We start from the raw sequence: 23,926 nt of genomic DNA on the forward strand, positions 1-23,926 counted from the left end.
GCACTTCTTTGCCACAAGCCACGGCAAAGGTGCAGTGGATGGTGTGGGAGCAACAGTGAAACGTGCTGTTAACACTGATGTCCTCAGCAGACAGGCTATCCTTGTGACGGATGCTGCTTCATTTGTAGATTCTGCAAGGAAAAGTTGCCCAAACACTAAAATCAAACTGATTGCATCCACTGAAATCACAGATTTTATAGAGCATCATAGGCTGATTGATAGATGGGCCAGTACCACACCTGTTTCGGGCACTCAGTCAGTCCATCACAATTGAGCCAGTCTCATGGGGAGAAGTGCGACATAAAATCTACTCCGAGGCAGAACAGTCAGGTGTCCATACATTTCTGCTTCCAGAAATCACATCTGCTGAAAGTTCTGGACACCAGTCCTCTGAGCTCCAGTCAGCAGCTGCAAAGAACAACTGGAGATCAATTAAAACTGGAGACTGTGTCTTGGTCCAGTTCAAGGCAAACAAATCATTCAGACAGTTTGTCGGACTTGTTAACAACCGAGACCAGGAGGCAGTGGAAATAAGGTTCTTAAGAAGGAACGACAGTGCTGGATTTGTCTACATCTTACCTGTGATGGAAGATAAAGCTTGGGTGACACCTGACCAAGTGATTAATACTTTCAACCCAAAAGTAGACAACAGAGGGAGGTATCACTTTGAAGAGGCAGTCTTTGCAGAATAGAGAGGAAAAAACAAACAAACAGAAGTCATCTAATTAATCACATAGGTTCTCATTAATTTGATATTTTGCATTGTTTGTTGTTTTCCCTTGATTCATGTTTTAACTGCGTTCATATTTGATAATTTAAACATCTTTACAATATTTAGTAACATGTAAAAAGTAAAGATTCTGTATAAAATTAATTTACATATTTTTTAATACTTTTATTAATAATGATTCATGTTCATAATAAGCAATTAATATATACTGTATGCTTACCTTTCCTGGACATCTGTTTTGGTCAATAATATTCAGTTAGAAATGTTGACCTTTGTAGAATTTTTTTTTTTCAATTATTTATTAGACATGTTCACAGTAAACAATAAAATAAAATATTGTGTGCAGTGCACTTTATGCTCACCTTTTTTTGGACTTTCACACATAGTTTTACTGCTTAATCTTCATAACATCCAAATGCTAGCCATTATTAAACTCGGTAAAACATGCATAAATGAAATGAAAGTATTAATTTTGATTTTGAGACAATGTATAACATGTCGGTTATTCTTATTCTTACAATGCATTGGCTAATATTGCAATTATTTTGACAATCATAACGCAGCTATTTTTACTCAAGATTGCACATTCAGCCACGCAAAATGGGTATAAACAGTGTGATCATTTTGACACAAAACATATTAGGCCTATTGCGATCATTGTGACACGTTTGTGTTTTGCATACCATTCTCCACACGGTTTGTCCTATATAGACACAGGCCTACACACTTATACAATCGGACAATGTCTCAATTCATCTAACCGTGGACTGAGAGGAAACCGGCGATCTCCGGAACTTAACAATATGATATTTAATAGATGTATCTTAGAAATTTTATATGTTCCGGGGTCTAAAGTAAACACCACATTAGCAAGCAGTATCATGTCCGAATTGAGTTTTGAACATGCACACGCATTTAACAGCACGAGAGATCCGCGTGGACATAGGCTAATCTATAACACAGTGATTTCAGTGTTAATTTGATTAATTGTGGAGCCTTACCGTACTGATGTCTCAAAGGTAAAAGTTTGTTGGTTTAAATAGCCAGCAGAGACCGACAAATAGGTCTCTGTTAAAGTTTTTAAAGCATTTTATCTGATTTTCCACAGTCAGGCAAGTGCCGATTTCAGATCTGTCACGTCCGTAACGATGCTTTTTCCTCAAAAATGCAAAAACAAAAAATAAATAAAAATAAATAATTTATGTTCTATAGAGAGCCAACCCTTATCCTTTCAGTTGGTATTATTTCTTTTGGCTTGTGCATTTTAATTCGCAGAATTTCTTCAAAGTATGTTGTCACCCAAAATCTGCATTTTTTTTTTTGTCACGTCCGTAACACATATTTATTTTCCTCTTCTAAAATATAAAACACGTGTACAGACTGATATTTTTCTGATGCCTGAATTCTATGATTAGGTTTTTAAGAAAATATAAAGAGATGGTTCAATATATTGATAATGAATACATTCTATGAGAATTTATATTTCAAGTTTTGACCTCAAATGTCACGTCCATAACGCTGGAATTGCTCATATGTATGTTTTTATTTCAACAGCTTTCTCTGGAAATCCTTTCTGAAATCCTCAGTGAAGTTATTGTCTTAGGATTTGTTCATTGTTGTTCAAAGTGTTCTATGCATCAGCGGATGGGATGTTTTATTTCCTTTTGAATTACTTAACTATTGGCAACTCAAAGACAATTTTTTGCATGGTATTATGACTACGGTTAAGATAGTGAGTTATAATGTCAAGCGTTTGCATAGCCCTATAAAGACAAAGACAATTTTTAACCAGCTTAAACAAATGAATAGCCAAATTGTTTTTCTACAGGAGACACATCTCTCAGATAATGAACAAGAGAAACTGTCTAGATCATGGGTCTCTCAGGTATTTTTTTCCTCACACTCATCAGGACGTCGGAGGGGGTGGCAATATTGTGTCATAAATCAGAACAATTCAGTGTAAGTTCAAAATGTGCAGACAATGAGGGGCGATTTATTCTAATTAATGGCACTTTGTCTGGGGTTATGATATCATTGTTTAACATATATGCACTCAATGAGACAAATACCAAGTTTATGAAAATGTTCAGTTTTATTAATGAAAAGGCTCAAGGGTTGCTGCTTATGGGAGGTGACTTCAATTGTGTGTTATCCCCACTAGATAGAAATCCCTTCTCACATAAACCCCTTTCTATAATGAGTAAGGCCTGGAAGAACAACTGTGTGGAATTAGGGATGATTGACATCTGGAGACACCTATGTCCTAGGGACAGAGATTTCACTTTTTACTCTCATCCACACAACTCATACTCTAGAATAGACTATTTTTTGTTTCGGGAGATGAAGCACAGAGTTACTGACTGTAAAATTCATAACATTACATTATCAGATCATGCACCACTAGTATCACTAGTATGGGATATGGAAGGGGATGCTCTTATGAAATTTTGTCAGTTAAAACTTCTTTGTTAGGACATCCAGCAGTATTTAAGCAGAGTTCAAATACTATCTAGACACGAATAAGACCGGAGATGTATCAGCGGTCACCCTCTGGGAAGCAGCAAAAGCAGTACTTGCATTCCAGCTCAGAAAAAAAGGGGGCTTAACACGGTGCAAAAAATAAGGACTAAGGACTCTAATAAACCTTTCATTTTTAAACCAAAGGAAATAGCTGATGCTTTTGCTTCATTTTATAAAGGGCTATATTCAGAAAATAAATTAGAATTAGATATTGAATAGATAGATGCATATTTAAAAGAGATTCATTTATCCCAGATTAACATTATGGATTCTGAAGCAATTGATGCTCCCATTACTGTGCAAGAGATCAGCGAGGTAGGCTAACTACGTTACCTCAGATGGATGAATGGTTGGATTCCACAACTAGTAAAATAAAACATATATAAGACAATACAACATTTACTGTAGGATCATACAATTTACTGGTGACTTAATTTAAAAAACTGTTCTATTGCGCTTCTGATTTGGCAGTGAAATTCACCGATTTTGGTTGCGTAAGATGTGAAGGATTCAATGCTCCAGTTAGTATTTTCACCCCATAATGGCGGCCGCGCTACCGGAGCGCCATCTAGTGGCTGTTACCCAAAAAGTATCAAAGTGTCGCCTCTTGGGTTCTATGATCTTTGCTTGTGCTGACTTGACACAGCTGGGTATCCCAGAATGCATCTTGCACTAATCAGCAAGCATCAATAGTAAAGGAGAAAACCCGCGTAATTTAAAGGGGCTATATGTAATTTTTTACTTTAATAAAGCATAAAAATACCCCAATATGTTAGCAGGTATTTAGGAAACATGCTAAGTTCACCTACTTGTTTCTCAGAAAAACAATGATACAGCCAGATATTCTACTTGTCTTTGTTTTGGTCTGTGCAAAACCGTGCTGCCAGTTTATCCAATAGTATTTCGACATCACAGGTTGCCCAGTTAGCGGAAAACACTGTGTATTGCAGCCATGGAAACCAACAAACAATTTGGGTCAGAGAATTGCAGATTCTACTTGACCTAAAAAGCCTCTGAATCCATCTAAAAATCTCTATGAACGACAGCATATTAAAACACAGATAAATCAACTCATCAGCTTACAGTGTGTAAGTCTCCTCAGCTTTCATTGTCAGTTACACTCCCTCTTGTTGCGTGTTCTCAAGCTGCTGGCCACCTGCGTCTTTGAAGGAGGGGGCGGGGCAAACAATATTTTGAATTTAGACTGCAGTACCTATTTCGACGACTGGGTGTCATTCCTACATAGAGCCCCTTTAAACATATTACTGATATAGTTTTAAGAGTTTTTCAGGCGAGAATGTACTGGTTTAGAGCTCAAATTTGTGGTTTATTGATAAAGATAGCGGCTTTCTGAAAATTTGATCTGACGTTTTCAGAGTTGTGAGATCCAGACGATCACCGGGCGTTCAGCGCTCATGTACCCAGCCGAGAGCAGCTGTACCTCGGCTAGTCTTTCTGACGTTTGCCGCTGGCTCAGATGTCTCTGTAGTGGTTAAACATGACATAATTTGTCTTTTGTTTATCTAACGGGCGGTCTTTGGTCTCATTAATCTATAATTTGTTCCTTGACAAATCGTTTTGGCTGAAGGCAAAGTGACGTTTCATAACTTTATATATTTAGGCTACTTAACTTTACCTTTGTATCCTACTAAAATGCTGATTTTGTACGCTTGACTGAATTGTTTGCTTTATTTCTTATTGTATATTCTTAATAATAATAATAATAATAATAATGCATTTTATTTCTAATGTGCTTTTCTTAGACTCAAAGCGCTACATCACAGATTATAAAATAACAACATTAATAATACAATAAAACATTTCATAGTCAAGTACAATAAGCAGCTCTAAAAAGGTGAGTCTTTAAAGAGCTCTTAAAACAGTCCAGTGTTGGAGAGTCTCTAATCACAGGTGGTAATGCGTTCCACAAACGTGGAGCTGAAACAGAGAAAGCTCGACCACCCATAGACTTTAAATTATATACTGGCTGCTGAAGAATACATAAAAGGTATAAGAATTCATCTTATACCTTTTATATGAATACTGATCATTAAAACTGACATTTAACAAAAAGAGACAGGATTGTATTTTATGTTATATTTCATTTTATTACAGTGAAGATAATCAGAGTATGCACATGTATTAATATGTTTAATATTTTTGAAATGTAAACGAAAAGAGGCAGGGTTGTTTAATATTTCATTTTGTTATAAATATATAGTCTATGTATGCAGACATTGAAGATAATCAATGAACGTGTTGCCTGAACCACATTTGTGAGGCTATTAATATGTTTGTTTTTTAAATAAAACGAAAAGAAGCAGAGTGGTGTTTTATAACACATTTGGTTTTATTGTTGGCTAAAATTTACATACAGAGATAACTGGAGAAGCTGGAGTGAGTTGAGAGACGTATATCAAGTACGCTGCTGTGCCATTTGCAGAATCACTGGAGTTGCGTCCTCACGAGTCTGTTCTCCTGAGTCAAACTTGCCAAGTCCGAACGACCAAGGACCCAAACCCTATTGGAAAAAAAGAGCAATATAGAGGTAAGAATCACAAGTTAATCACTGGATCAGCCCGTGATGTTTATGCAGTTTTTTTTAAATAGCCTTTTTAGAACATCTTAACTGGCAACACTGACACTGTGGTTAACGGCTTATTTAATTTTACTTTATTTTCTTTAAAATAAATGTAAGTAATGTTTTAATTTCAGTTACATTACTGCTTGCTTTTAATTCACAAAAAAGTGCACTAAATGTCTTTTGAAAAAGACCATGACTAGGACTATAATCTAGCATTCATGATTTAAAATCATTTAAGTATGCCATTTTCCACTGTATGCATAAAACAGAAAAAAATAAATGGGTATGCTAATTATATTAACTAGCTAGCTTGCTGGCTAACATCTACAAATAAATTACAATATGAAGCCTTTATTTTGTTGCCTTTGTTGTCTGTTAGACTATTTTAGGCATTCTATATTTCTCATATTTCTCTTTGTTGTAATAAGGAAAAAACATGCTTGAGGTCTACCATGGCCCAAGAGCGTCTCAGTGGACTTGCTGTCATCAATAATGATGCTTCTCAAAATTTGTCATTTGATGCAGTCATTGATAACTTTGATGGTTTTGAAACTGTTCTGTAATTCTGAAAATGTAATAGATTTTTGCGCTTTTTTTGTTGATTTGCACTTTAATTTCTAAATTAAGGTTTGTGTTATTCTTCAGATGACTGTAAGTCAAATTTGTTCTCTCCCAAAAATCTGGTCTAATTAATTAACTTATTTATTATTTTGTAACAGACACAATTCATTATCACTGAAGTCAATCAAACAGCACCAATGTCTATTTGATCTAAATCAAATAATTTAAGAGAAATCATCCTGAAGCACAGGATATAGGTTATAGCCAGGAATCCTTTCCCTTGTTTGACTGGATTCTGTCGTTGGCCTGTGGTTTTTACATTAATACTCTATGTGAATGAACTTCATAGTTCTTGGGCCATGCAATTTAAACACAGTGGTTAAATATTAACTCAGATAGAGAAACTGAATCCTGAAAGTGGAGCTTCAGTCAACCACAGCTACACTGGAGATACCAGATATTTTATAAGTGGTGGTCTGTCTTGATCAATTTTAGGATTTGGAAGAGATCAAAATCTGTCAAAATGGCTCTGCATCAACAACTGCCGTTTTTCAAACCGGTAAGTCACCAACTGTTTTAATTTTTTTTTTTGGGACACAAATTAATATACCATTATGAAACAAATATATATTTGATAATTTGATGGATGATCCACGACTGTTTTTATGTTTTGTGATGGTTGTTCATGAGTCTCTTGTTTGTCCTGAGCAGTTAAACTGAGCTCTGTTCTTCAGAAAAATCCTCCAGGTCCTGCAGATTCATCAGTTTTCAAGCATTTTTGCATATTTGAACCCTTTCCAGCAGTGACTGAATGATTTTGAGATTCATCTTTTCACACTGAGGACAACTGAGGGACTCAAACTCAACTATTAAAAAAGGTTCAAACATTCACTGATGCTCCAGAAGGAAACACGATGCATTGAGAGTCGGGGGTTGAAAACTTTTGAACAGGATGAAGATGTCCCAATTTTTCTTATTTTGTTTAAATATCATTGTTTTTCATTTAGTACTGCCCTTCAGAACCAACAGAAGATGCTTGCATGTTTCCCGGCAGAAAAATTAAGTGCAATTTACCTTGATCTATAAATTCAAAAGTGTTCACCCCACTCTTAATGCATCGTGTTTCCTTCTGGAGCATCAGTGAATGTTTGAACCTTTTTTAATAGTTGAGTTTGAGTCCCTCAGTTGTCCTCAGTATGAAAACACAAATCTCACTGCTGGAAAGGGTTCAAATATGCAGAAGATGCTGAAAAACTGAAGAATCTGCAGGATCTGGAGGATTTTTCTGAAGAACAGAGCTCAGTTTAACTGCTCAGGACAAACAAGAGACTCATGAACAACCATCACAAAACACACAAACAGTCGTGGATCATCAGGTAACCACACACAGTATTGAGAATCAATGGTTCACATACTTATGAATGGGGTTATTTTAATTAGTTCAGCTATTGTTTTGTCTCGAACTAAAGGCAAACATCTTTTATGTAAAATATCTTACTCAGGACAGTACTAAATAAAAAATAACATGCATTTTGTATGATCTCTCTTATTTTATTAAAATTATTCACATTTTCACAGATTCTGCAAGTGGTTCATTTACTTTTTCTTGCAACTATATATATATATAGATTCAAATTTAAGCCTCAGATGAGAAATCAATATACAAAAAAATCTAAATAACTACAGTGGACATTATGTGGATGTTTATTTGCGTACAGACATGAAACTTTGTGGGATGGTAGAATTATTGCTTGCTGCTCAAGTTCAGCCATATCCATATGAAACTCTTTCAGTCTGAAAGAGAAACTCATTTGTTATTTTATCTTCCATGTTTTCAGCACTCTGATGTGAACTCACTGAATTGTTTTATGATTGGTTGTAAAGAATATTTTGTTAAAGACACAAGGGTGAACTCAGAGATAAGGGAAGGCAGAATCCAAATGAAGATTAACTTTAATATCAATAAAACCAAATTATACAAAACAAAGGAACAGAAACATAACTGACAATACCTGACAGGTATTGGCCCACACTGTAAAAAAATAAATCATAAAAAATGGTCAATGACTATCAGCTACGGCTGCCAAACAAAACCTTACAATTAAAGTAAAATATTCTAATTTAAATAAAGTGCAAAAAACTTTAACAGAAATGTTCAATAAACTTTTTTTTTTTTTTTTTTTTTACAGAAAAACACTGTTGTTTTACATGTATTCAATGAATTATTACAATAAAACACCTTAGCTGCAAAACATAATCTTAAAAAAAGGTCAAATGACTTTTAGCAACAGCTGCCAAACAAACTCTGTAAAATAAATGTAAAATATCTTAATTCAAATAAAGTGCAAAACACTCTTACAGAAAAAACACTGTACTGTATATCCATGCTAACAAAACTTTGAAATGTTAATCTTGCATTTAATCAGAAATAACACACATGAATGAAAGTAACTGCAGTACATGTTACTGCCTCTGAAATAAAGCAACATGCAGCATAACAATGATGTTTTCTGGCTCATCCTGGACTGAAGCACAGGCTCTACTCTTCAGCACAATGGTGACCCACAAAACACACAATACAGAAACCCAAGAGAACATGAAACACTAACAGATCTCTCAAGATCTCAACCTCTGTTAATTCTCAATAAGAACTTCAGTATGAAATAAATAAAGTCTGGATTATAATAAGTAAAGATGCTTAGATGTTGATGTTTAATTATAAATAATAAAGTTTGAAGTCACCATTCTGACTTGCTTTAGTTGGGCTCTTGACCCTTGATTCTTTAACTTTAGTATTTCTCTGGCTGCTTTAACTGTGTGTTTGATACATGTTTGTTATAGCAGCAAAAAAAAAAAAAAAAAAAAAAGGGCAAGAGAAACTCTGATCAGATGATGTTGGTCACTTTTTAAGTGATGATTTAGTCATCATGAAGTAGTCTGATTCACTGATATCAGAGTCTGATCTCTGACTAAATTGTTTAATATTAATATTTAATATTAGTTTTACATGCCAGTACTATTCCAGTGATGTGATACTATAAACAATTTTATTAAATCATTATGCAGAAAATGTTTTGTCAAGATCATGCAGACTTACAGAGACATCTAGAATTAGCGTATGAATCTCAACAATGGTGACAATTAAAAAAAATAATTCAGATCAACTCTGAAAATCACAAAACAAGCTACTAAAGTCACAAAATTTTTTGTTGATTGTCACCATTGTTGAGATTCATATGTTGATTATTGTGATATCAGTGAATCAGGCTACTTCATGACAACTATATCATCAATGAGAAGCCAAAATCATCTGATCAGAGTTTCTACAGCATTTTTTGCTATAACAAACATGCATTAGAATTGCACAGAGTCAAAGGTTAAGTGTTCAACTAAAGCAAATGCTCTCCTCCATAATGGTGACATCAAACTTTTTTTCTTTTAATAAGACATCAACATCTAAACCTTTGTTAATTCTAATTAAGAAGTTTAGGATGAAATAAATAAAGTTTGGTTTGTGATAATTGAAGATGCTGAGATCTTGAGAGATCTGTTAGTGTTCATGTTCTGTTGCTGCAGTCATTTGAATTAAAATCAGGAAATACCTGTAAAATAACAGTGTTTTTTAGGTTTATTTAAATTAATAAATTTACTTTAATTCTACAGGTTTTTTGGCTGCTATTCATTTGACCATTTTATAATTTAACTGTTTTGTTACTGTTTAATTACTGATTATTTTTGTAATTTTACATACGTTTGTTTGTAATTTAAGAAAACAGAAAAAATAATGTAATTGTTAATTTAGTTGTAGTTGTTAATTTACATACATTGTTAGTAATTTTACAGATTTTTGAGTATAATTTAAAATAAAAGAAAATGACCATAAAAAAAAATATTTTCCGTAAAATTAGGATTTTTTTACAGTGCACAGCACATGAGCAGAGCGATAGTATTTCCTTCAGAGCGGAAAACACCTTCAGAGCAAACCAACACTGGCTAAATCAACGCTGTTAAGTGTAGGATGTTGTCCCATCTACAGAGTGTTAAGAGTAACACTGAAGCAGTGTTGAAGTTAATGAGACAATTAAGTGATGATTGAGCATTAGTGATGAACACCTGCTGTTAACAAGCAGAATCACTGAAGGAAAAAGAAACAAGAAGAGAAAAAAGAAGAGACAAGCAGAAACAAAAGAACTACATCTGACTTCAGCCGCAGCTTTAGATTAAATCAGCTGAAGATAAAAGACATAAAATATTTTAAGATCTTAGCAAAGGATTAAACAACTCCACAAACAGCATTACCAGCTTGACCATGGATTTTATTCTCATTAATAATCACAGAATAAAAATACTGCAAGTAGTACAAGTGCATCAAGATGTACAAACACACATTTTATGGATTGTCTGTTATAAAATCTTTTCACACAGAGTGTCCCATTCACTACTCCGATCCAGGGAGGACTGAAGGATGGAATGATTATTACTGTATGTGGCCGAGTTTTGCCAGATGCCAACAGGTGAGTAACAGACTCATAAACTGATATGATTGTGCTTTATCTCATCAACCATAGTTTTACAATAAAGGTTTTTTTATGTTTTACACTTTATGTAATTGCCGTTTCTTAAAAAGTCAAAGTAACAAATGCAACATATTTTTTCCAAATACAATGTATTTTGAAAGTACAGTCACCATAAACTATATTCTTTTGTTATTTCTTATTCTAACACATTTTCTCTAGATTTGATGTGGACTTCTTGTATGGGTCTGATCATGTTCTGCACTTTAACCCTCGCTATGATGGAGGGTCTGGGCATGTAGTGCACAACACCTTTCAGAAAGGTATCTGGGGCTCAGAGGAAAACAAGTCCCAAACTCCCTTCCCAAGAGGCCAGACATTTGCGCTGCAGATCTTCGTCACCCAGGGATCTTACAAGGTGCTTTTCTGTCAGTAAATAGTTTGTTTTTAGTTAAATACTCTATCATCCATCACTACATGCCTTTTTTTACAAGAAAAATTACTGTGTTTCTGGCTTTAGATAAGTACCAATGGGAAACCCTTTTCGGAGTTCGAGCACCGTATGCCATTCTCTTGGGCGGACACATTCCGCATTGTTGGAAAGGTGGAACTGAGTTTAGTTGCCTTCCAGCGTGTTGAGGTGAGAACAAAAAAAAAAAAAACACATTTTATTGTGAGGGACCATATAGGCCATAATTATTGAAATGTCTCTTATAAACATTAATGAAATGAAAAACATTGATCAACCTTAGTGAAATTCATTCATACGCATTACTGAAATGAGAAATATTTCCATTTAATTTGGCACGTTTATATCTTATCATTTGCATGTCCAATATAGACATTCATGGAACCTCTGCACAATGTTTAAAAAAAAAAAAAAAAAAAAAAACTCAGCCACGGATCCATCCATAGGCAGTAAAACACACATTCACACCTTTAGACAACTTAGCATCTGTAATTCACATATCTTTAGATTGTGAGGGAAAACAGATCTAAAGGAAAGACTTAAGGAAAAGTCTCAGCATCAGAAGTTTCCACTTCAAGCACTGGGAAAGACATATCTCTTTCCCTATTTTTACCTTTAGCGTACCACCAGTTTTCCTTGCATACCGGCACTTCCGACAAGTTGCATGTACAGAAACCTGCCGTGCCCTCCCTTCTTAAAGGGTTAGTTCACCCAAAAATAAAAATTCTGTCATTTATTACTCACCCTCATGTCGTTCCACACCTGTAAGACCTTCATTAATCTTCAGAACACAAATTAAGATATTTTAGTTGAAATCCGATGGCTCCGTGGGGCCTCCATAGGGAGCAATGACATTTCCTCTCTCAAGATCCATTAATGTACTAAAAACATATTTAAATCAGTTCATGTGAGTACAGTGGTTCAACATTAAAATTATAAAGCGAGGAGAATATTTTTGGTGCGCCAAGCTGCTGAAATCACGTGACTTTGGCGCTCTGAACTCCGGATTCAACACACTGATTCATTTATGCTCCGAATCTTCCTGAAGCAGTGTTTTCACTATATAAGATGTTATTTTGTTTTTTTGGCGCATCAAAAATATTCTCTTGGCTTTATAATATTAAAATTGAACCACTGTACTCACATGAACTGATTTAAATATGTTTTTAGTACATTAATGGATCTTGAGAGAGGAAATGCCATTGCTCCCTATGAAGGCCTCACGGAGCCATCGGATTTCAACCAAAATATCTTAATTTGTGTTCTGAAGATGAACGAAGGTCTTACGGGTGTGGAACGGCATGAGGGTGAGAAATAAATGACAGAATTTTCTGCTTTGGGTGAACTAACCCTTTCAGGAATACGTTTTGAACTGAGCATTGGGAGTATGGGAGCACCATTTTTCCACTTAAAACACTGGGGAAGACATATGCCAAACATACCCATATAATTTGACTCGCACATATTCCTCAACAGTTTTTTTAGCATCCCTCCACCACTCTCCATCTCCTCACACTTGCCTGGTTACTTTCCTAACCAGAAATACAGGGGAAGTACTTTGGGTTCGGGCCAAATACCGAGCTCGGAGCCCTCTTGTGAAATGCTGTTTGACATTTATTACAAACACACTGTAACACCGTGTCTACACTGGACGTGAGTGGCGCGAGCTGACAAAAGAAAACTTAACCCATTACAATCAGTCATGCTGTCTACACTGGATGTGATGTGACAATAAATCCCCGATAGTAAACTGATGCCTCGCTCTTTTTTTGACATAGTCCAAACACTCACATTAAGACACATTGTTGAACTTACAAGAAGGACAAATGAATTTGAAACATTTGGTTTGTTGCTTCCAGTGTAAGAACCTCAAGATTAAAGTGGGGGTATAACACACAGTTTCTGCCAATCTCATGTTAATCTTGAGTACATGTAGAGTAACAATGCATCCTTCATATCTCTTATCATATTTATGAATATAGATGCGCTAAAACCGAGTCTTTCCGAGATCCTGGAGGCGTGTCTGCCGTTAGTGCTGTGGGCGGAGCTAACGAGTCACGAGCGCTCACAGCTTCTGCGAGATGTCTGTTAGCTGCAACATCATTATAATACAAAAGATGGACAAACCATTCATCACCGAAATCCCGGGAACAAACAAACATACGTGCACAAATCCGTTGCTGCCCTGGCAAAACAAACTTCATCCTCTGTTCCCTTAACGCTGAGTTCTTTGGGAAGCTGAAAAAGGTAATCTTTCCCTCACAACCAAAAACACACTCCTTTGGTGACAGGAGCTGCGTCTCATTTCGGACGCTTCGTCCTCCGGAGGTCACACTTGAAGGCTGCATACGTCATCAAGGATGTCTTATTTAAGAAAAGTAACAGTAATAAAATTGACTGATATTCATTGTGAGGTGTAAAATATTGTAATTTCTTTCTTACGTTGCAATCTAATGGTTATTTTCTTAAATGAGACCGCTGATGTATGCAGCCCCTGAATTGGGACACAGCCATTGTTGAAAAATCTCTCGGCTTCTGTATCCCGAACAAACGCGTTGATGGGCGTGCTCTTGCTCTTGCTGTGGGTGATATGTGTGTGTGTGTGCGCGCTTATCATGGAGAAGTGCCTGTACAAGGAATTCCTCTATCTTTTGACGTCATATAGGACACACTTGAAAAAAATCTCTCTCAATTTTTTACCGAAACCAGAAGTAGTGGATTTGGCACAGAAATACTCCATCATATGTCCAACTCGTGTTTGCATGAAATAGCATTATACCTCCCCTTTAAAAACAAATGTACTTACCTGCGTTTTTCTCCTTTTGTTCACAGCCGCCTCATGCTGCATGTTCAGGATCTTTTGTAAGTCATCGGAAATGTTTTACAGACTATATAAATCTCTAATATTAACTCTGGGTGACATAAATCATCATAAGACAATGAGGAATGCTTGTGGTTTAAACCAGCACTAGTACTGGTAGTAAAAAAACATTTATTTTATCAGTGCACTACAGTGAAACTATACAATGATTTCTTTAAGGATTATTCAAAGTGGATTTGACTTAAAGTTTGGCAAGGGATTAAATAGTTAATATTCTATACACATATAAATATTAATATAAATATCTTTAATTATTTTGACAAACAATCAGATGGTCCCGTACAAAAGCGTCATCCCTGGTGGACTTCAGCCTGGCAAAGTCATCATCATCCACGGAGTCATCAGTCCCCAAGCAAATAGGTTTGACAATGTCAATTCTCTGGCATATAATCCCAGTCCACACTTGAGATCGTGCGATAATCACAGTGACCTCAGATCACTCTGTGACACTCAAAATGTTGAGCAGGTTGAGAGGAGGCAGTTCAAATAACATTCTACTTCCTGTTTCTCAACAAAATGTGGATACTGCAGGATTTGTTAGGAAACCGTTTGTGCTGTACAGTTGTGTTCTGTGCTCAGCGTGGAACTGTTAACATATTCTTGAATGTTGAATTGTCAACACACAGGGTTTCTGCAGGGTTTAATCAGTCAAATTTAAGACTTTTTAAGACCTTTTTATGACCATTATGATTTGAATTTATGACCTACACGAATTACGATAAATAATAAATAACTTCAGTCATTAAAATTCCTTTCAAAAGTCTTTATTATTGACTTTCATTGAAAGTAACAAGTTTTATTATTTAAAGAGTAATTCTATTATTTCTTAAGATTAAGAAACTGAAGCCTTCGCCTTCTTTTTCTTGAGTATCAAGAACACAGGAACACTTAACAATTGTAACATTGTAAATTAATTATTTTATGGCATTACTTTCCAAAATAACAAGTCAGTCAGTCAGTGTGTCTACATTTAATTGTAACATTGTGAAGTAACATTGTAAATTAACAATTATTTTATGGCATTACTTTCCAAAATAACAAGTCAGTCAGTCAGTCAGTCAATCAGTCAGTGTCTGTCTACATTTTTCTCAGTTCGTCTCCTTTAATGGTGATCTCCTCCTCAACCTTTTTCAGCTCAGCCAATTTCTCCTTGCTTGCCCGCCTGAGGGCGTTTGATTTTGAAAGGAGCTGGGCCATCTTTGAACCCGATTTGCCCTCTGCTTCCTCTGCCAGCATGTCAGCCTCTCTGGCGAGACAGGTGGAAACCTCTTGAACAGTGGTTTTCTTTCTCTTAAGGTCGGTCAAATACTCCTCTGCCAGCTTTCTTTTCTGTGTCCCTGCTTCACTCTCCTTCCTTGCACGCTGCTGATCAAGGAAAATGCGGTACCTCGACCTGGCTGCACCCACCGATACCAGCAGTTCCTTTGTGAGGGGAACTTTGGTCACCCCACCGTGCAAATCTACATAATCACACACAAGTCTATGTGCAATCATTGTCTCTTCCTGCATATTGTCAGTCTCAACCTCCTTGTTCACAGAGAACCCCCTTTCAACTGAAGCTTGTCCATGAGAAAGGAGGAGCAGCTTCTGGCAAAATGCCCAAGCCACTGGATAGGCACGGCTTAAACAGCCGCACAAGAAGGTGTCCAGCCGTTTTACCATTGGCTGGAAGGAGAGAAACTCTTCATTCCTACACTCAAGAGTCAGGAGAGCCTCAAACTGTTGTAGAATGACATCCCCTAAAAAAAAAAAAAAAAAAAAAAAAAAAAAAACATGTTACAAAAGGGAATTAGTTACAATTATATTGATATATTGATCCACTTTAACCTCTATAAAGACTACAATAACATTTGGTTATGATGGTTTAAATTCAGGTTTTTTCCTAAGATTTCAGAGGACATAGAAACTCTATGTCACTAAACTCAGATAAATACAAATTTAAACTCATGACCAGAAAATGTGTTAATCTGCAACACCTGCATGTTCACTCATCCAGTTTGTTTTGTTGATTACTGTTGTCAGGATACCTTTCATTTTGAGACTATAAGCCACCTTCTAATTTTTACATTTATTTTCTCAAATGTGTTAACACTAATTAGGTTTATGTGCTTCCTAAAAACACTCAGGTGATGCACCTAAACTTTAAGCAAGGAAAACCCTATGTAAAATAATCCTAAATCATGAGCCACTGCACACAGAGCAGGTGCAGGACCATTACAAGAGGAAATGACAAAAGCTAGAGATCCACCTAAAAAATACCCCTGATGGGAAAAGAGAAAAGGTATATAAATGTAGCAAATGTCTGTAAGATGCCACAGTTAAATATAATGCTGTAAACACAGTCTAATAAACACTTATATAATTAGTATAATTCAGTGTGGTACTCTAACTTTGGTCAAAGCCCCTTCCAGAACTACTCCTACCAGCAGATACACCTCCTGCCAGCTGCTTTGCCTGTAGAAAGGTCTGCACCAGACATTTCATTTGTTCCTTGCACCTGTCTGGGTCTCTGAACATGTTAGAGGGGTCCAGACAGGCCATCTGCCTAACAGTGGCGTATTTGAGTGGGCTCTTCTCCTGCACTTTTCTGACTATATTAGTCAGCCCCTGCACGCAGTCCCTTCTAAATTCAAGGACTCTGAGATCTGATATTTTAGTGTCCTGAAGAGGGATGTACAATAAAAACACAAGTAAGTAGAATGTACAACACAATGATTCCTGCTTCTTGTATCCTGACCAAAATTTCTAAAATTACTTCAAACTACAACTTCAAAATTGACCATAATACCTTCAGGGCTTTATCTGCACCTAGGCCAATGTCAATTTTCTGTGGGAGGAGCAAGTTCTTCTTCTCACTCAAGTCCAGCTTGGTGAGCTGTAGTTTTGTAATGTCCTGCAGGACTTCTCGCTTCACAAACCGCCTCAGTATACTCTGTCAGAAGAAAAATCCAGATGAAAAATGTAAGTGCCCTACATCCATATTTTTCATGCAGTAATGTCACAGTTTTAACAAAGAAAAAAAATTAACAAAGGTTGAAGAATTTCATCCATTAAACACAGTGTATATAATACATATAATACTCATACCTAATTATAGTAGCTGAGGAGCCAGACAAGCACAAAAGTTATTTTTAAATTACCTTGATCAACTCAGCCAAGTCTTTGGCAAGGAATGGCATTACTGGCTCATCCGTCTGGTACCTCTTCAGGAAGGGGTCAAAGGTACGGGCGATGGTCGCAAAAAAATGCAACTTTGCCAAGATCAGGGGATCCTTTTGAGCGGCCTCTATTGTATCATACGAGCCTGTACCAGGGTTTGGCAGCTCCTTTCTTTTCACCGCATCCACATACAGCTGAAGTGAAGGCCAGACCTCCAGAGCTCTCTCTACCACAGGCAGGTTCTCCAACCATCGATGGCCACAGAATGATAGCGGGAACACTGATGACTTTGTGACTGTCACGTAGTCTTCCCTCCTCGCTGGAACATTGTTAAAGAGTATGTGCATTGCTCTTAACAGCTTTTCCACCTGCCACATGGAGAAACCTGCCTTGAAAGCATTATGCAGAGTATGAAGCCCACAGCTCCCCACGGACACCAGCTGAGCACCCCCATACATTTCATTTAAGTCGGATTGGAGAAGCTCAAAGAACTTTAAATTTACATTGGGCCCATCCATCGATACAGAGACCAGCCTGCTGAGATTCAGCTGCTGCACACACTCCTTGAGGGGAAAAAATAAAAAGATGAGGATAAATAAATATACCACTTAATTGATAACACACACATGCACATACACACACACACACACACACACACACACACACACACTTTTGCACTTTTCAAGTTCAAGCAAGTATAATGTTTGACTAGGCCTACATGTCTGTTTCTATTCAAGTTATCCATGTGGGCTGTTTCTGAAAATACAACCACGCCATGCAATTGATGAAACAAATTAAAAGATTTAGATTATATATAGTTATATTATATATAGATATTTTTCTATTTTCTCAAAAGAGTATGGCTAGAGTTAGGGCTGGGCGATATATCGCATGAGATTGTCACGCGCATTTCGTCAGTAAAGCCGGTTCCCTGATTACCGCTAAATCGACATCACCTGCTTTCAAATGGAGCGGCATTTAATAGACAGAACCGTAGATCACTGATAAGCCACGCAATATCGCGTTCATTATCGCAGATGAATCGCCTTCGATAATGAACGTGATATTGCGTGGCTTTTCAGTGATCTACGGCTCTGTTTATTAAATGCCGCTCCATTTTAAAGCAGGTGATGGCGATTTAGCGGTAATCAGGGAACCGGCTTTACTGACGAAATGCGCGTGACAATCTCATGCGATATATCGCCCAGCCCTAGCTAGAGTGGTGCAGAGTAGAGAGCATTAACATATATTATTACATAACGGTTTCCCTACTCTCCAAATTGGTTTGAATAAATGGATCAAACACAGGTTTTAGGCTATTCATAGTCGTAGGTTTGAAGATGAAATTATTTCAAATATTACATGCAGCACTAGAAATCATATTTGTTTTACATATTAAACTTTAATTACTTACTTTAAAGTGCTTTAGCAAATCCTGGGCCGTGGAATGGCCAATGAAGTGTGATCCCAGGTACCGGGAATGCACCTTGTCGTCATTCCAGAACCGAACGTGTATGTCCAGCTGTTTCTTCTTGCTTGTGTGATTTAAGCTTTCATCAAACATGAGAACATAAGGCCCCGAGACCTTGGAGATGAGGTCTTTTTTAATATAATCTGCCAAGCCAAACCGGGTGATGTATGAGGTCTTATCTTTCCCGCACGTAAATGTTTTGGCTATGTCAGAGTCTGGGAACATTGTTCGGAAAAGTTCGGCAATATCCTCGTTCCCGTTGTACGACTGGTGTTTGGTCACAGTATTCAACACCCACAGGACCTCCGCTTTCAGTGTGGAGGTTGATCCGAAACCACTGTGTGTGGCACTGGATGCGACAGAAACGGAATCCCGCGCTGTACTTGGACCGGGTAACGTTAGTGACGGAGCCGAACAAAACTGACGGATCGCCTGCACCCGCTTCAGGCCTTTTACAGCAACGATATGCTTTTCCGACTTTGCATGCGACTTCAAGGCTTTTATGCCTAAACTAGACAGCTCCAACGTCTTCTTACACAGAGTGCAATAGGGCTTGATACCGATTGTTAGCGACGGGCTTGAGCCAGCTACTAAACGCACAGTCTTCAAGCCATAGATCGTTAAAGGTACATTTTCCCATTGTGATAGCCAGGATGATTTCAATTAAACTAAGCAGTGACTCAGTATGATACAGTTTGTTCGGAGTTCGCGCGGGTTTCTGTGAACGCCCTTCCGACAAGTCTGTATGCTGCCGCATGGAACTTGTAGTTCTGGAACGCTGTGATACCAGTGTGATACCACCCAGATTCCTCATACAGAACTACAACAGGCGAAACAAATGAATGCCATTGCCGCCACGAGCGCATTTTGATGGAAGAACAAATTAATGGACGAGCATATCAATTTAAGACGTGGCTAAATGTTTTTTATGACCTTGTATGGAAAATCCGGATGTTTTTATGACTTTTTATGGCCTTAAATTCTTATTGTTAAATTTATGACTTTTTATGACCCCGCGGAAACCCTGAACACAACTGAAAAATTTGAGAGAACATCACATAAATTGACTTCATAAATAGATGTTGATTTTCCTAAAAGGTTTTAGTTTGAACTCACTATTATGGGGATCAGTGTTCCCTTTGGTTGGGCACTTGGAACTTTGGTTTCAAAGAAAGATGTAACAAGCAGGTTGCTTTTAAAAGTGAATTGATATAATTCTTCCATATTTGTGATAATATTTTGTAATTGATCATGCTCGAGTCACACTTGAGACTTAAACATTCAGCATACAAAACACAACCACGGTAACAATTACATTTTATTTAAAGTAAATTATCAAGTACTCCCTCCAGTTATTTTTAATAACTAAAAATGTAGTGTAAGTGAACTATACTAACTAAGCATTTGTCAGTACAACAGACTTTGTATGTTTACGTATTCTGGGAGGTTCGTTGATTAGGATAAATCTGCTGTTTTAAAATGGTTGTAATATTCTTTATTACTGTTGGAGTGTCATAATGACAATTTACCTGATCACTATATGCAGTATATATATATATATATATATATATATATAAAATTCTCTTCTCATTTTCTTTGTTCAACAGAGTAGTGATTAGTCTACGGCACAAACATGGAATTGCATTTGCCTACAGTCCTCGTTTTGATGAGAATGTGGTTGTGCGCAACACTTATCAGGATGGGAAGTGGGGTGCAGAGGAACGATCTGAGCTCTTGCCATATAAAAGGGGAGCACTGATGCAGGTAGGTGTAAGCTACATGTAGCCTACAGCTTTTATGATGCCTGTTAAAGTGGACAATATAGAAATATGACTGTAAATACAATGGACAATGACTGTACAGTTTCACATATTTGTCATTGTGCATTTCAGGTCACCATTTTTTGCAGTCATCATCAATACGAAGTGTTTGTTAATGGTGAAAAAACTCACACTTACAAGCATCGTTACACTAAACTGGAGGAGAATTGATGTTTTAGACATCCGTGGAGACATGCAGTTGACCTTTGTGCAGCCCTGAAAAAGATTTTATCCAGATCTATGACGAAATACATGTTAAAAACATGCACCAATCTATATAAACCTAAATGCAAAAAAAAGATATATTAATCAGTGCATTCTGATGCAAAGATGTTTTGCCTGCCTGCCTGCCTATTAATCTGAGACCCATGTGATTGTCCACAGCTTCAGTAACAATTATTTAAAATGAATAAACACAGGCTTGTTCTGCATGAGTGTGTCCTCTTTTATTTGTGCAAATAAAATATGGCTATAAACATAATTTGACAAACACAAATTTGCAAAGCAAACAAACATTTAAAATAAACATAGTCACATCCCAACAGAAATACTCCTGACCACTAGGGGACAGTGTTGAGCTGGAAACTTTACAGAACAGCTACCTCTAATGGCCAGAGCATTTCACCACAATAAATCCCTGAAACAAATGCTGCATCCCAAATCGCCTACTTATACTTTGGCCTAAAAGTATGTACTCTTTTTGTGAAGAAAAAATCCATACTTTCGAGTGTGTAGCAGAAGACCATGCAATCTTTGGGACAAACTACTAATGGAGAGCTCTGTCACTCACTGCATCCTGTCAATCATCATGTCACATTTAAAATCTTCCATATTAAATTTGATTTAATTTCCTACCCTTTTAGAGTTTAACGTTGGTCTGCCAGCTGTGTGTCTTTCATGCGGACCCTTATGGAACAAAATATATGGGAATATTTTGCAAAATATATATATATATATATATATATATATATATATATATATATATATATATATATATATATAAATAAATATATATGCGATATATTACATTTACATGTCTGAGAAAAAAATTCTTATATTTTTCAATATACTGCAATATATGCATTGACCATGTATGGCTATTGATACATAGAAAATATTTAGAAATGAAGACAAAAATAACATTACATGTAATATTCACAAAGTGTTATCCATTATTGTGTACATATATTGCACATACATGTTCCCATATGAATGTGAATGTTACAGCAGATTTCTAGTTACCAGCATGCTTTGTTTCTGACTGTTAAAGGAGGATAAATGTTAAAATTAAGTGTTATTTCATGTGTTTTGCTCAATATTATTAATATAGGAGGAGATGTTCTATAATTTTGGAATTTAAAAGGTTTTCTTGTATGTGTCAGTAATGTGTCAATGAAACATTGTATCAAAGCAATCAACACTCCCTGGAGTCAAGAAGCCTTCACGTGACACCTTTAATAATGGCCAGGTGCGGACGTCGACCTCCATTGGCCAGCAGTGCAGATGAGACATCTAGCCTTTATTATGTATATCTATGGCAGGGGCGTTTCCTCCGAGTAGGCAAGGGAGGCAGTGCCTCCTCAAAAAAAAAAAAAATAGGATGAGAAAATAATCCATAATGCATATAAAACAACACAAATATTATAAATTATGTCATTAAAAAGAGCGCAAGTCATGCGTATTTCTAAAGGAACACTGCCCAACAGCGACACCCACAGGTAAAGTTACAGCAGGAGTCATGCTTTACAGTCTATGGAGTCATGCCTCCCTTTCCTCTCATAGGAAACCATATAAAATCATCAGAGTCTGATTCTATGGCTGTATTTATGAGTGAATCATTGAATCAATTACTTTCACGAACGATTCGTTCAAAGCCGCAGATTCGTTCACGAAACAGTACTGTGTGTTGTAGTTCTGCCATGGCTTGCATTGAAACTATTATTTTATTGCAAAATAGAGCAAATACTAAAAATACTGTGAAGAACATCACTTTTTGTTTGTTGAACTGTTGTAAAATGTCACCTTTGCAGTTATATACATATTTGGGTTTGCATTATTGCTCATATAATATTATCAAGATTAAAAACAAGAACTCACAAAAGGTGTTTTGTATCATGAGTTTAAATCTTAAATTGATCTATATGCACGCTCTGTGCCAGGCTATTTTTGTTCTTCATGCTATTAAGTGCTAAATCTACAGGTACTGTCGAGAATATCAGTAATGTAGCACGATTTGCCAAGGCAGGCAACCTTTAGGCACCCGTAGGCATGCTGCTTATGTGGAAATGTATGCAGTCATTTTTGAGATGTGGTATTTTGGTTGGATGTCATGTATTTACGGCATTGTGCTTGTTAGAAATACATTCTTGGTTTTAATTATATTTTAAGGTGGGGAAAAATTAAATGAACGGCAAAATTCTGCATTTTGTTCACGTACCCCCTCCGTCACCTCACGTACCCCCAGGGATACACGTACCCCAGTTTGGAAGCCACTGAAATAGGAGAATGTTCTCACAAGGGTCCTCCATTCTGAACTTGTATGCCATGCATAGCATATTGTGGATAGAAATTACAGCTAAGTTACTGGTATGATAATTGTGTATTGTAATGTATTGCTAATCAATATATTGTTACTTCCCAGGAAACAGAGGTATATAAAGGTTTCTCCACAGCTGAGGCGCAGATGATCTGCAGCTTGGGCATCAGCTGTGATGGTTCAAGCCGGTAGTCCCTTGTCCTACCAACAACCTGCAAAAGCAAAGCAAAACCTTTCCTTCCATGCTGCCTCACCATGTCCATCTGTGCCTCTTCATAATTACCACCTACAGCCATCCAGTTCCATGTTTGTCTTTACTGAACAACAACTTCTACATCATAAGAGTCTGGAGGTCACCTGGAACAAGGCGCAAAAATATTAATGTGCCACCAGAGACCAGAGTTCATGCGCTGGATTGCATGAGCTAAGGAGGCATAGATTGACCGCCTCACGTTTCCAGGAGATCTGCCACGTTCGTTCGAGAGAACACTGAAGCAGGTCTGGCTGAACGGATACTGCAAGGGATCCGTCAGATAGCAGCTATGAGGAGGGGGCTTGAATTGGAGGCAGATGCGATCTGGGAGTTTTGCCAAATTAAAAGGGTCAACCACTACCCCTGTGCATTGGTAAGTCACCCTGACGCTCCTTGGCTGGGGTTGTCTCCAGACAGGTTTGGGTTGA

General features: G+C 36.9%; 2 protein-coding genes and 1 long non-coding RNA gene across 3 annotated transcripts; 1 reads left to right on the forward strand and 2 right to left on the reverse strand.

The window, feature by feature from the left end:
- Nucleotides 1-269: 269 nt before the first annotated feature.
- LOC125278423 lies at nucleotides 270-2,015 on the reverse strand. The gene is made up of 3 exons (XR_007187140.1): nucleotides 951-2,015; nucleotides 580-679; nucleotides 270-408 (listed from the first exon to the last, which is right to left on the reverse strand). It is a non-coding gene; the product is annotated as an uncharacterized LOC125278423 (long non-coding RNA).
- Nucleotides 2,016-5,817: 3,802 nt separating this feature from the next.
- LOC125278310 (galectin-9-like) lies at nucleotides 5,818-21,147 on the forward strand. Its single transcript, XM_048207391.1, is given in 9 exon segments — nucleotides 5,818-6,954; nucleotides 10,821-10,909; nucleotides 11,132-11,327; nucleotides 11,430-11,549; nucleotides 14,211-14,240; nucleotides 14,531-14,619; nucleotides 20,497-20,653; nucleotides 20,782-20,871; nucleotides 20,873-21,147. Coding segments are annotated over 9 exon segments (864 nt in total). The 5' UTR covers nucleotides 5,818-6,918; the 3' UTR covers nucleotides 20,930-21,147.
- LOC125278252 lies at nucleotides 14,888-20,431 on the reverse strand. Its single transcript, XM_048207259.1, has 5 exons — nucleotides 18,833-20,431; nucleotides 17,400-17,981; nucleotides 17,048-17,191; nucleotides 16,683-16,920; nucleotides 14,888-15,998 (listed from the first exon to the last, which is right to left on the reverse strand). The coding sequence occupies exons 1-5, from the start codon at nucleotides 19,112-19,114 to the stop codon at nucleotides 15,337-15,339; spliced, it is 1,908 nt and encodes a 635-aa protein (XP_048063216.1). The 5' UTR covers nucleotides 19,115-20,431; the 3' UTR covers nucleotides 14,888-15,336.
- Nucleotides 21,148-23,926: the final 2,779 nt, after the last annotated feature.

This window comes from Megalobrama amblycephala, linkage group LG1 (assembly GCF_018812025.1).
Source record: "Megalobrama amblycephala isolate DHTTF-2021 linkage group LG1, ASM1881202v1, whole genome shotgun sequence".
Lineage (NCBI taxonomy): Eukaryota > Metazoa > Chordata > Actinopteri > Cypriniformes > Xenocyprididae > Megalobrama > Megalobrama amblycephala.

What these genes read in the sequence shown, in the direction of transcription:
- LOC125278252 (XM_048207259.1), bottom strand. Translation starts at nt 19,114, where the DNA reads ATGTTCCCAGACTCTGACATAGCCAAAACATTTACGTGCGGGAAAGAT. An exon ending in ATTTGCTAAAGCACTTTAAA is followed by an intron (nt 17,982 to 18,832) that starts GTAAGTAATTAA and finishes TTTCCCCTCAAG; the next exon opens with GAGTGTGTGCAGCAGCTGAA. An exon ending in GGCAGGAGGTGTATCTGCTG is followed by an intron (nt 15,999 to 16,682) that starts GTAGGAGTAGTT and finishes TTTTTTTTTTAG; the next exon opens with GGGATGTCATTCTACAACAG.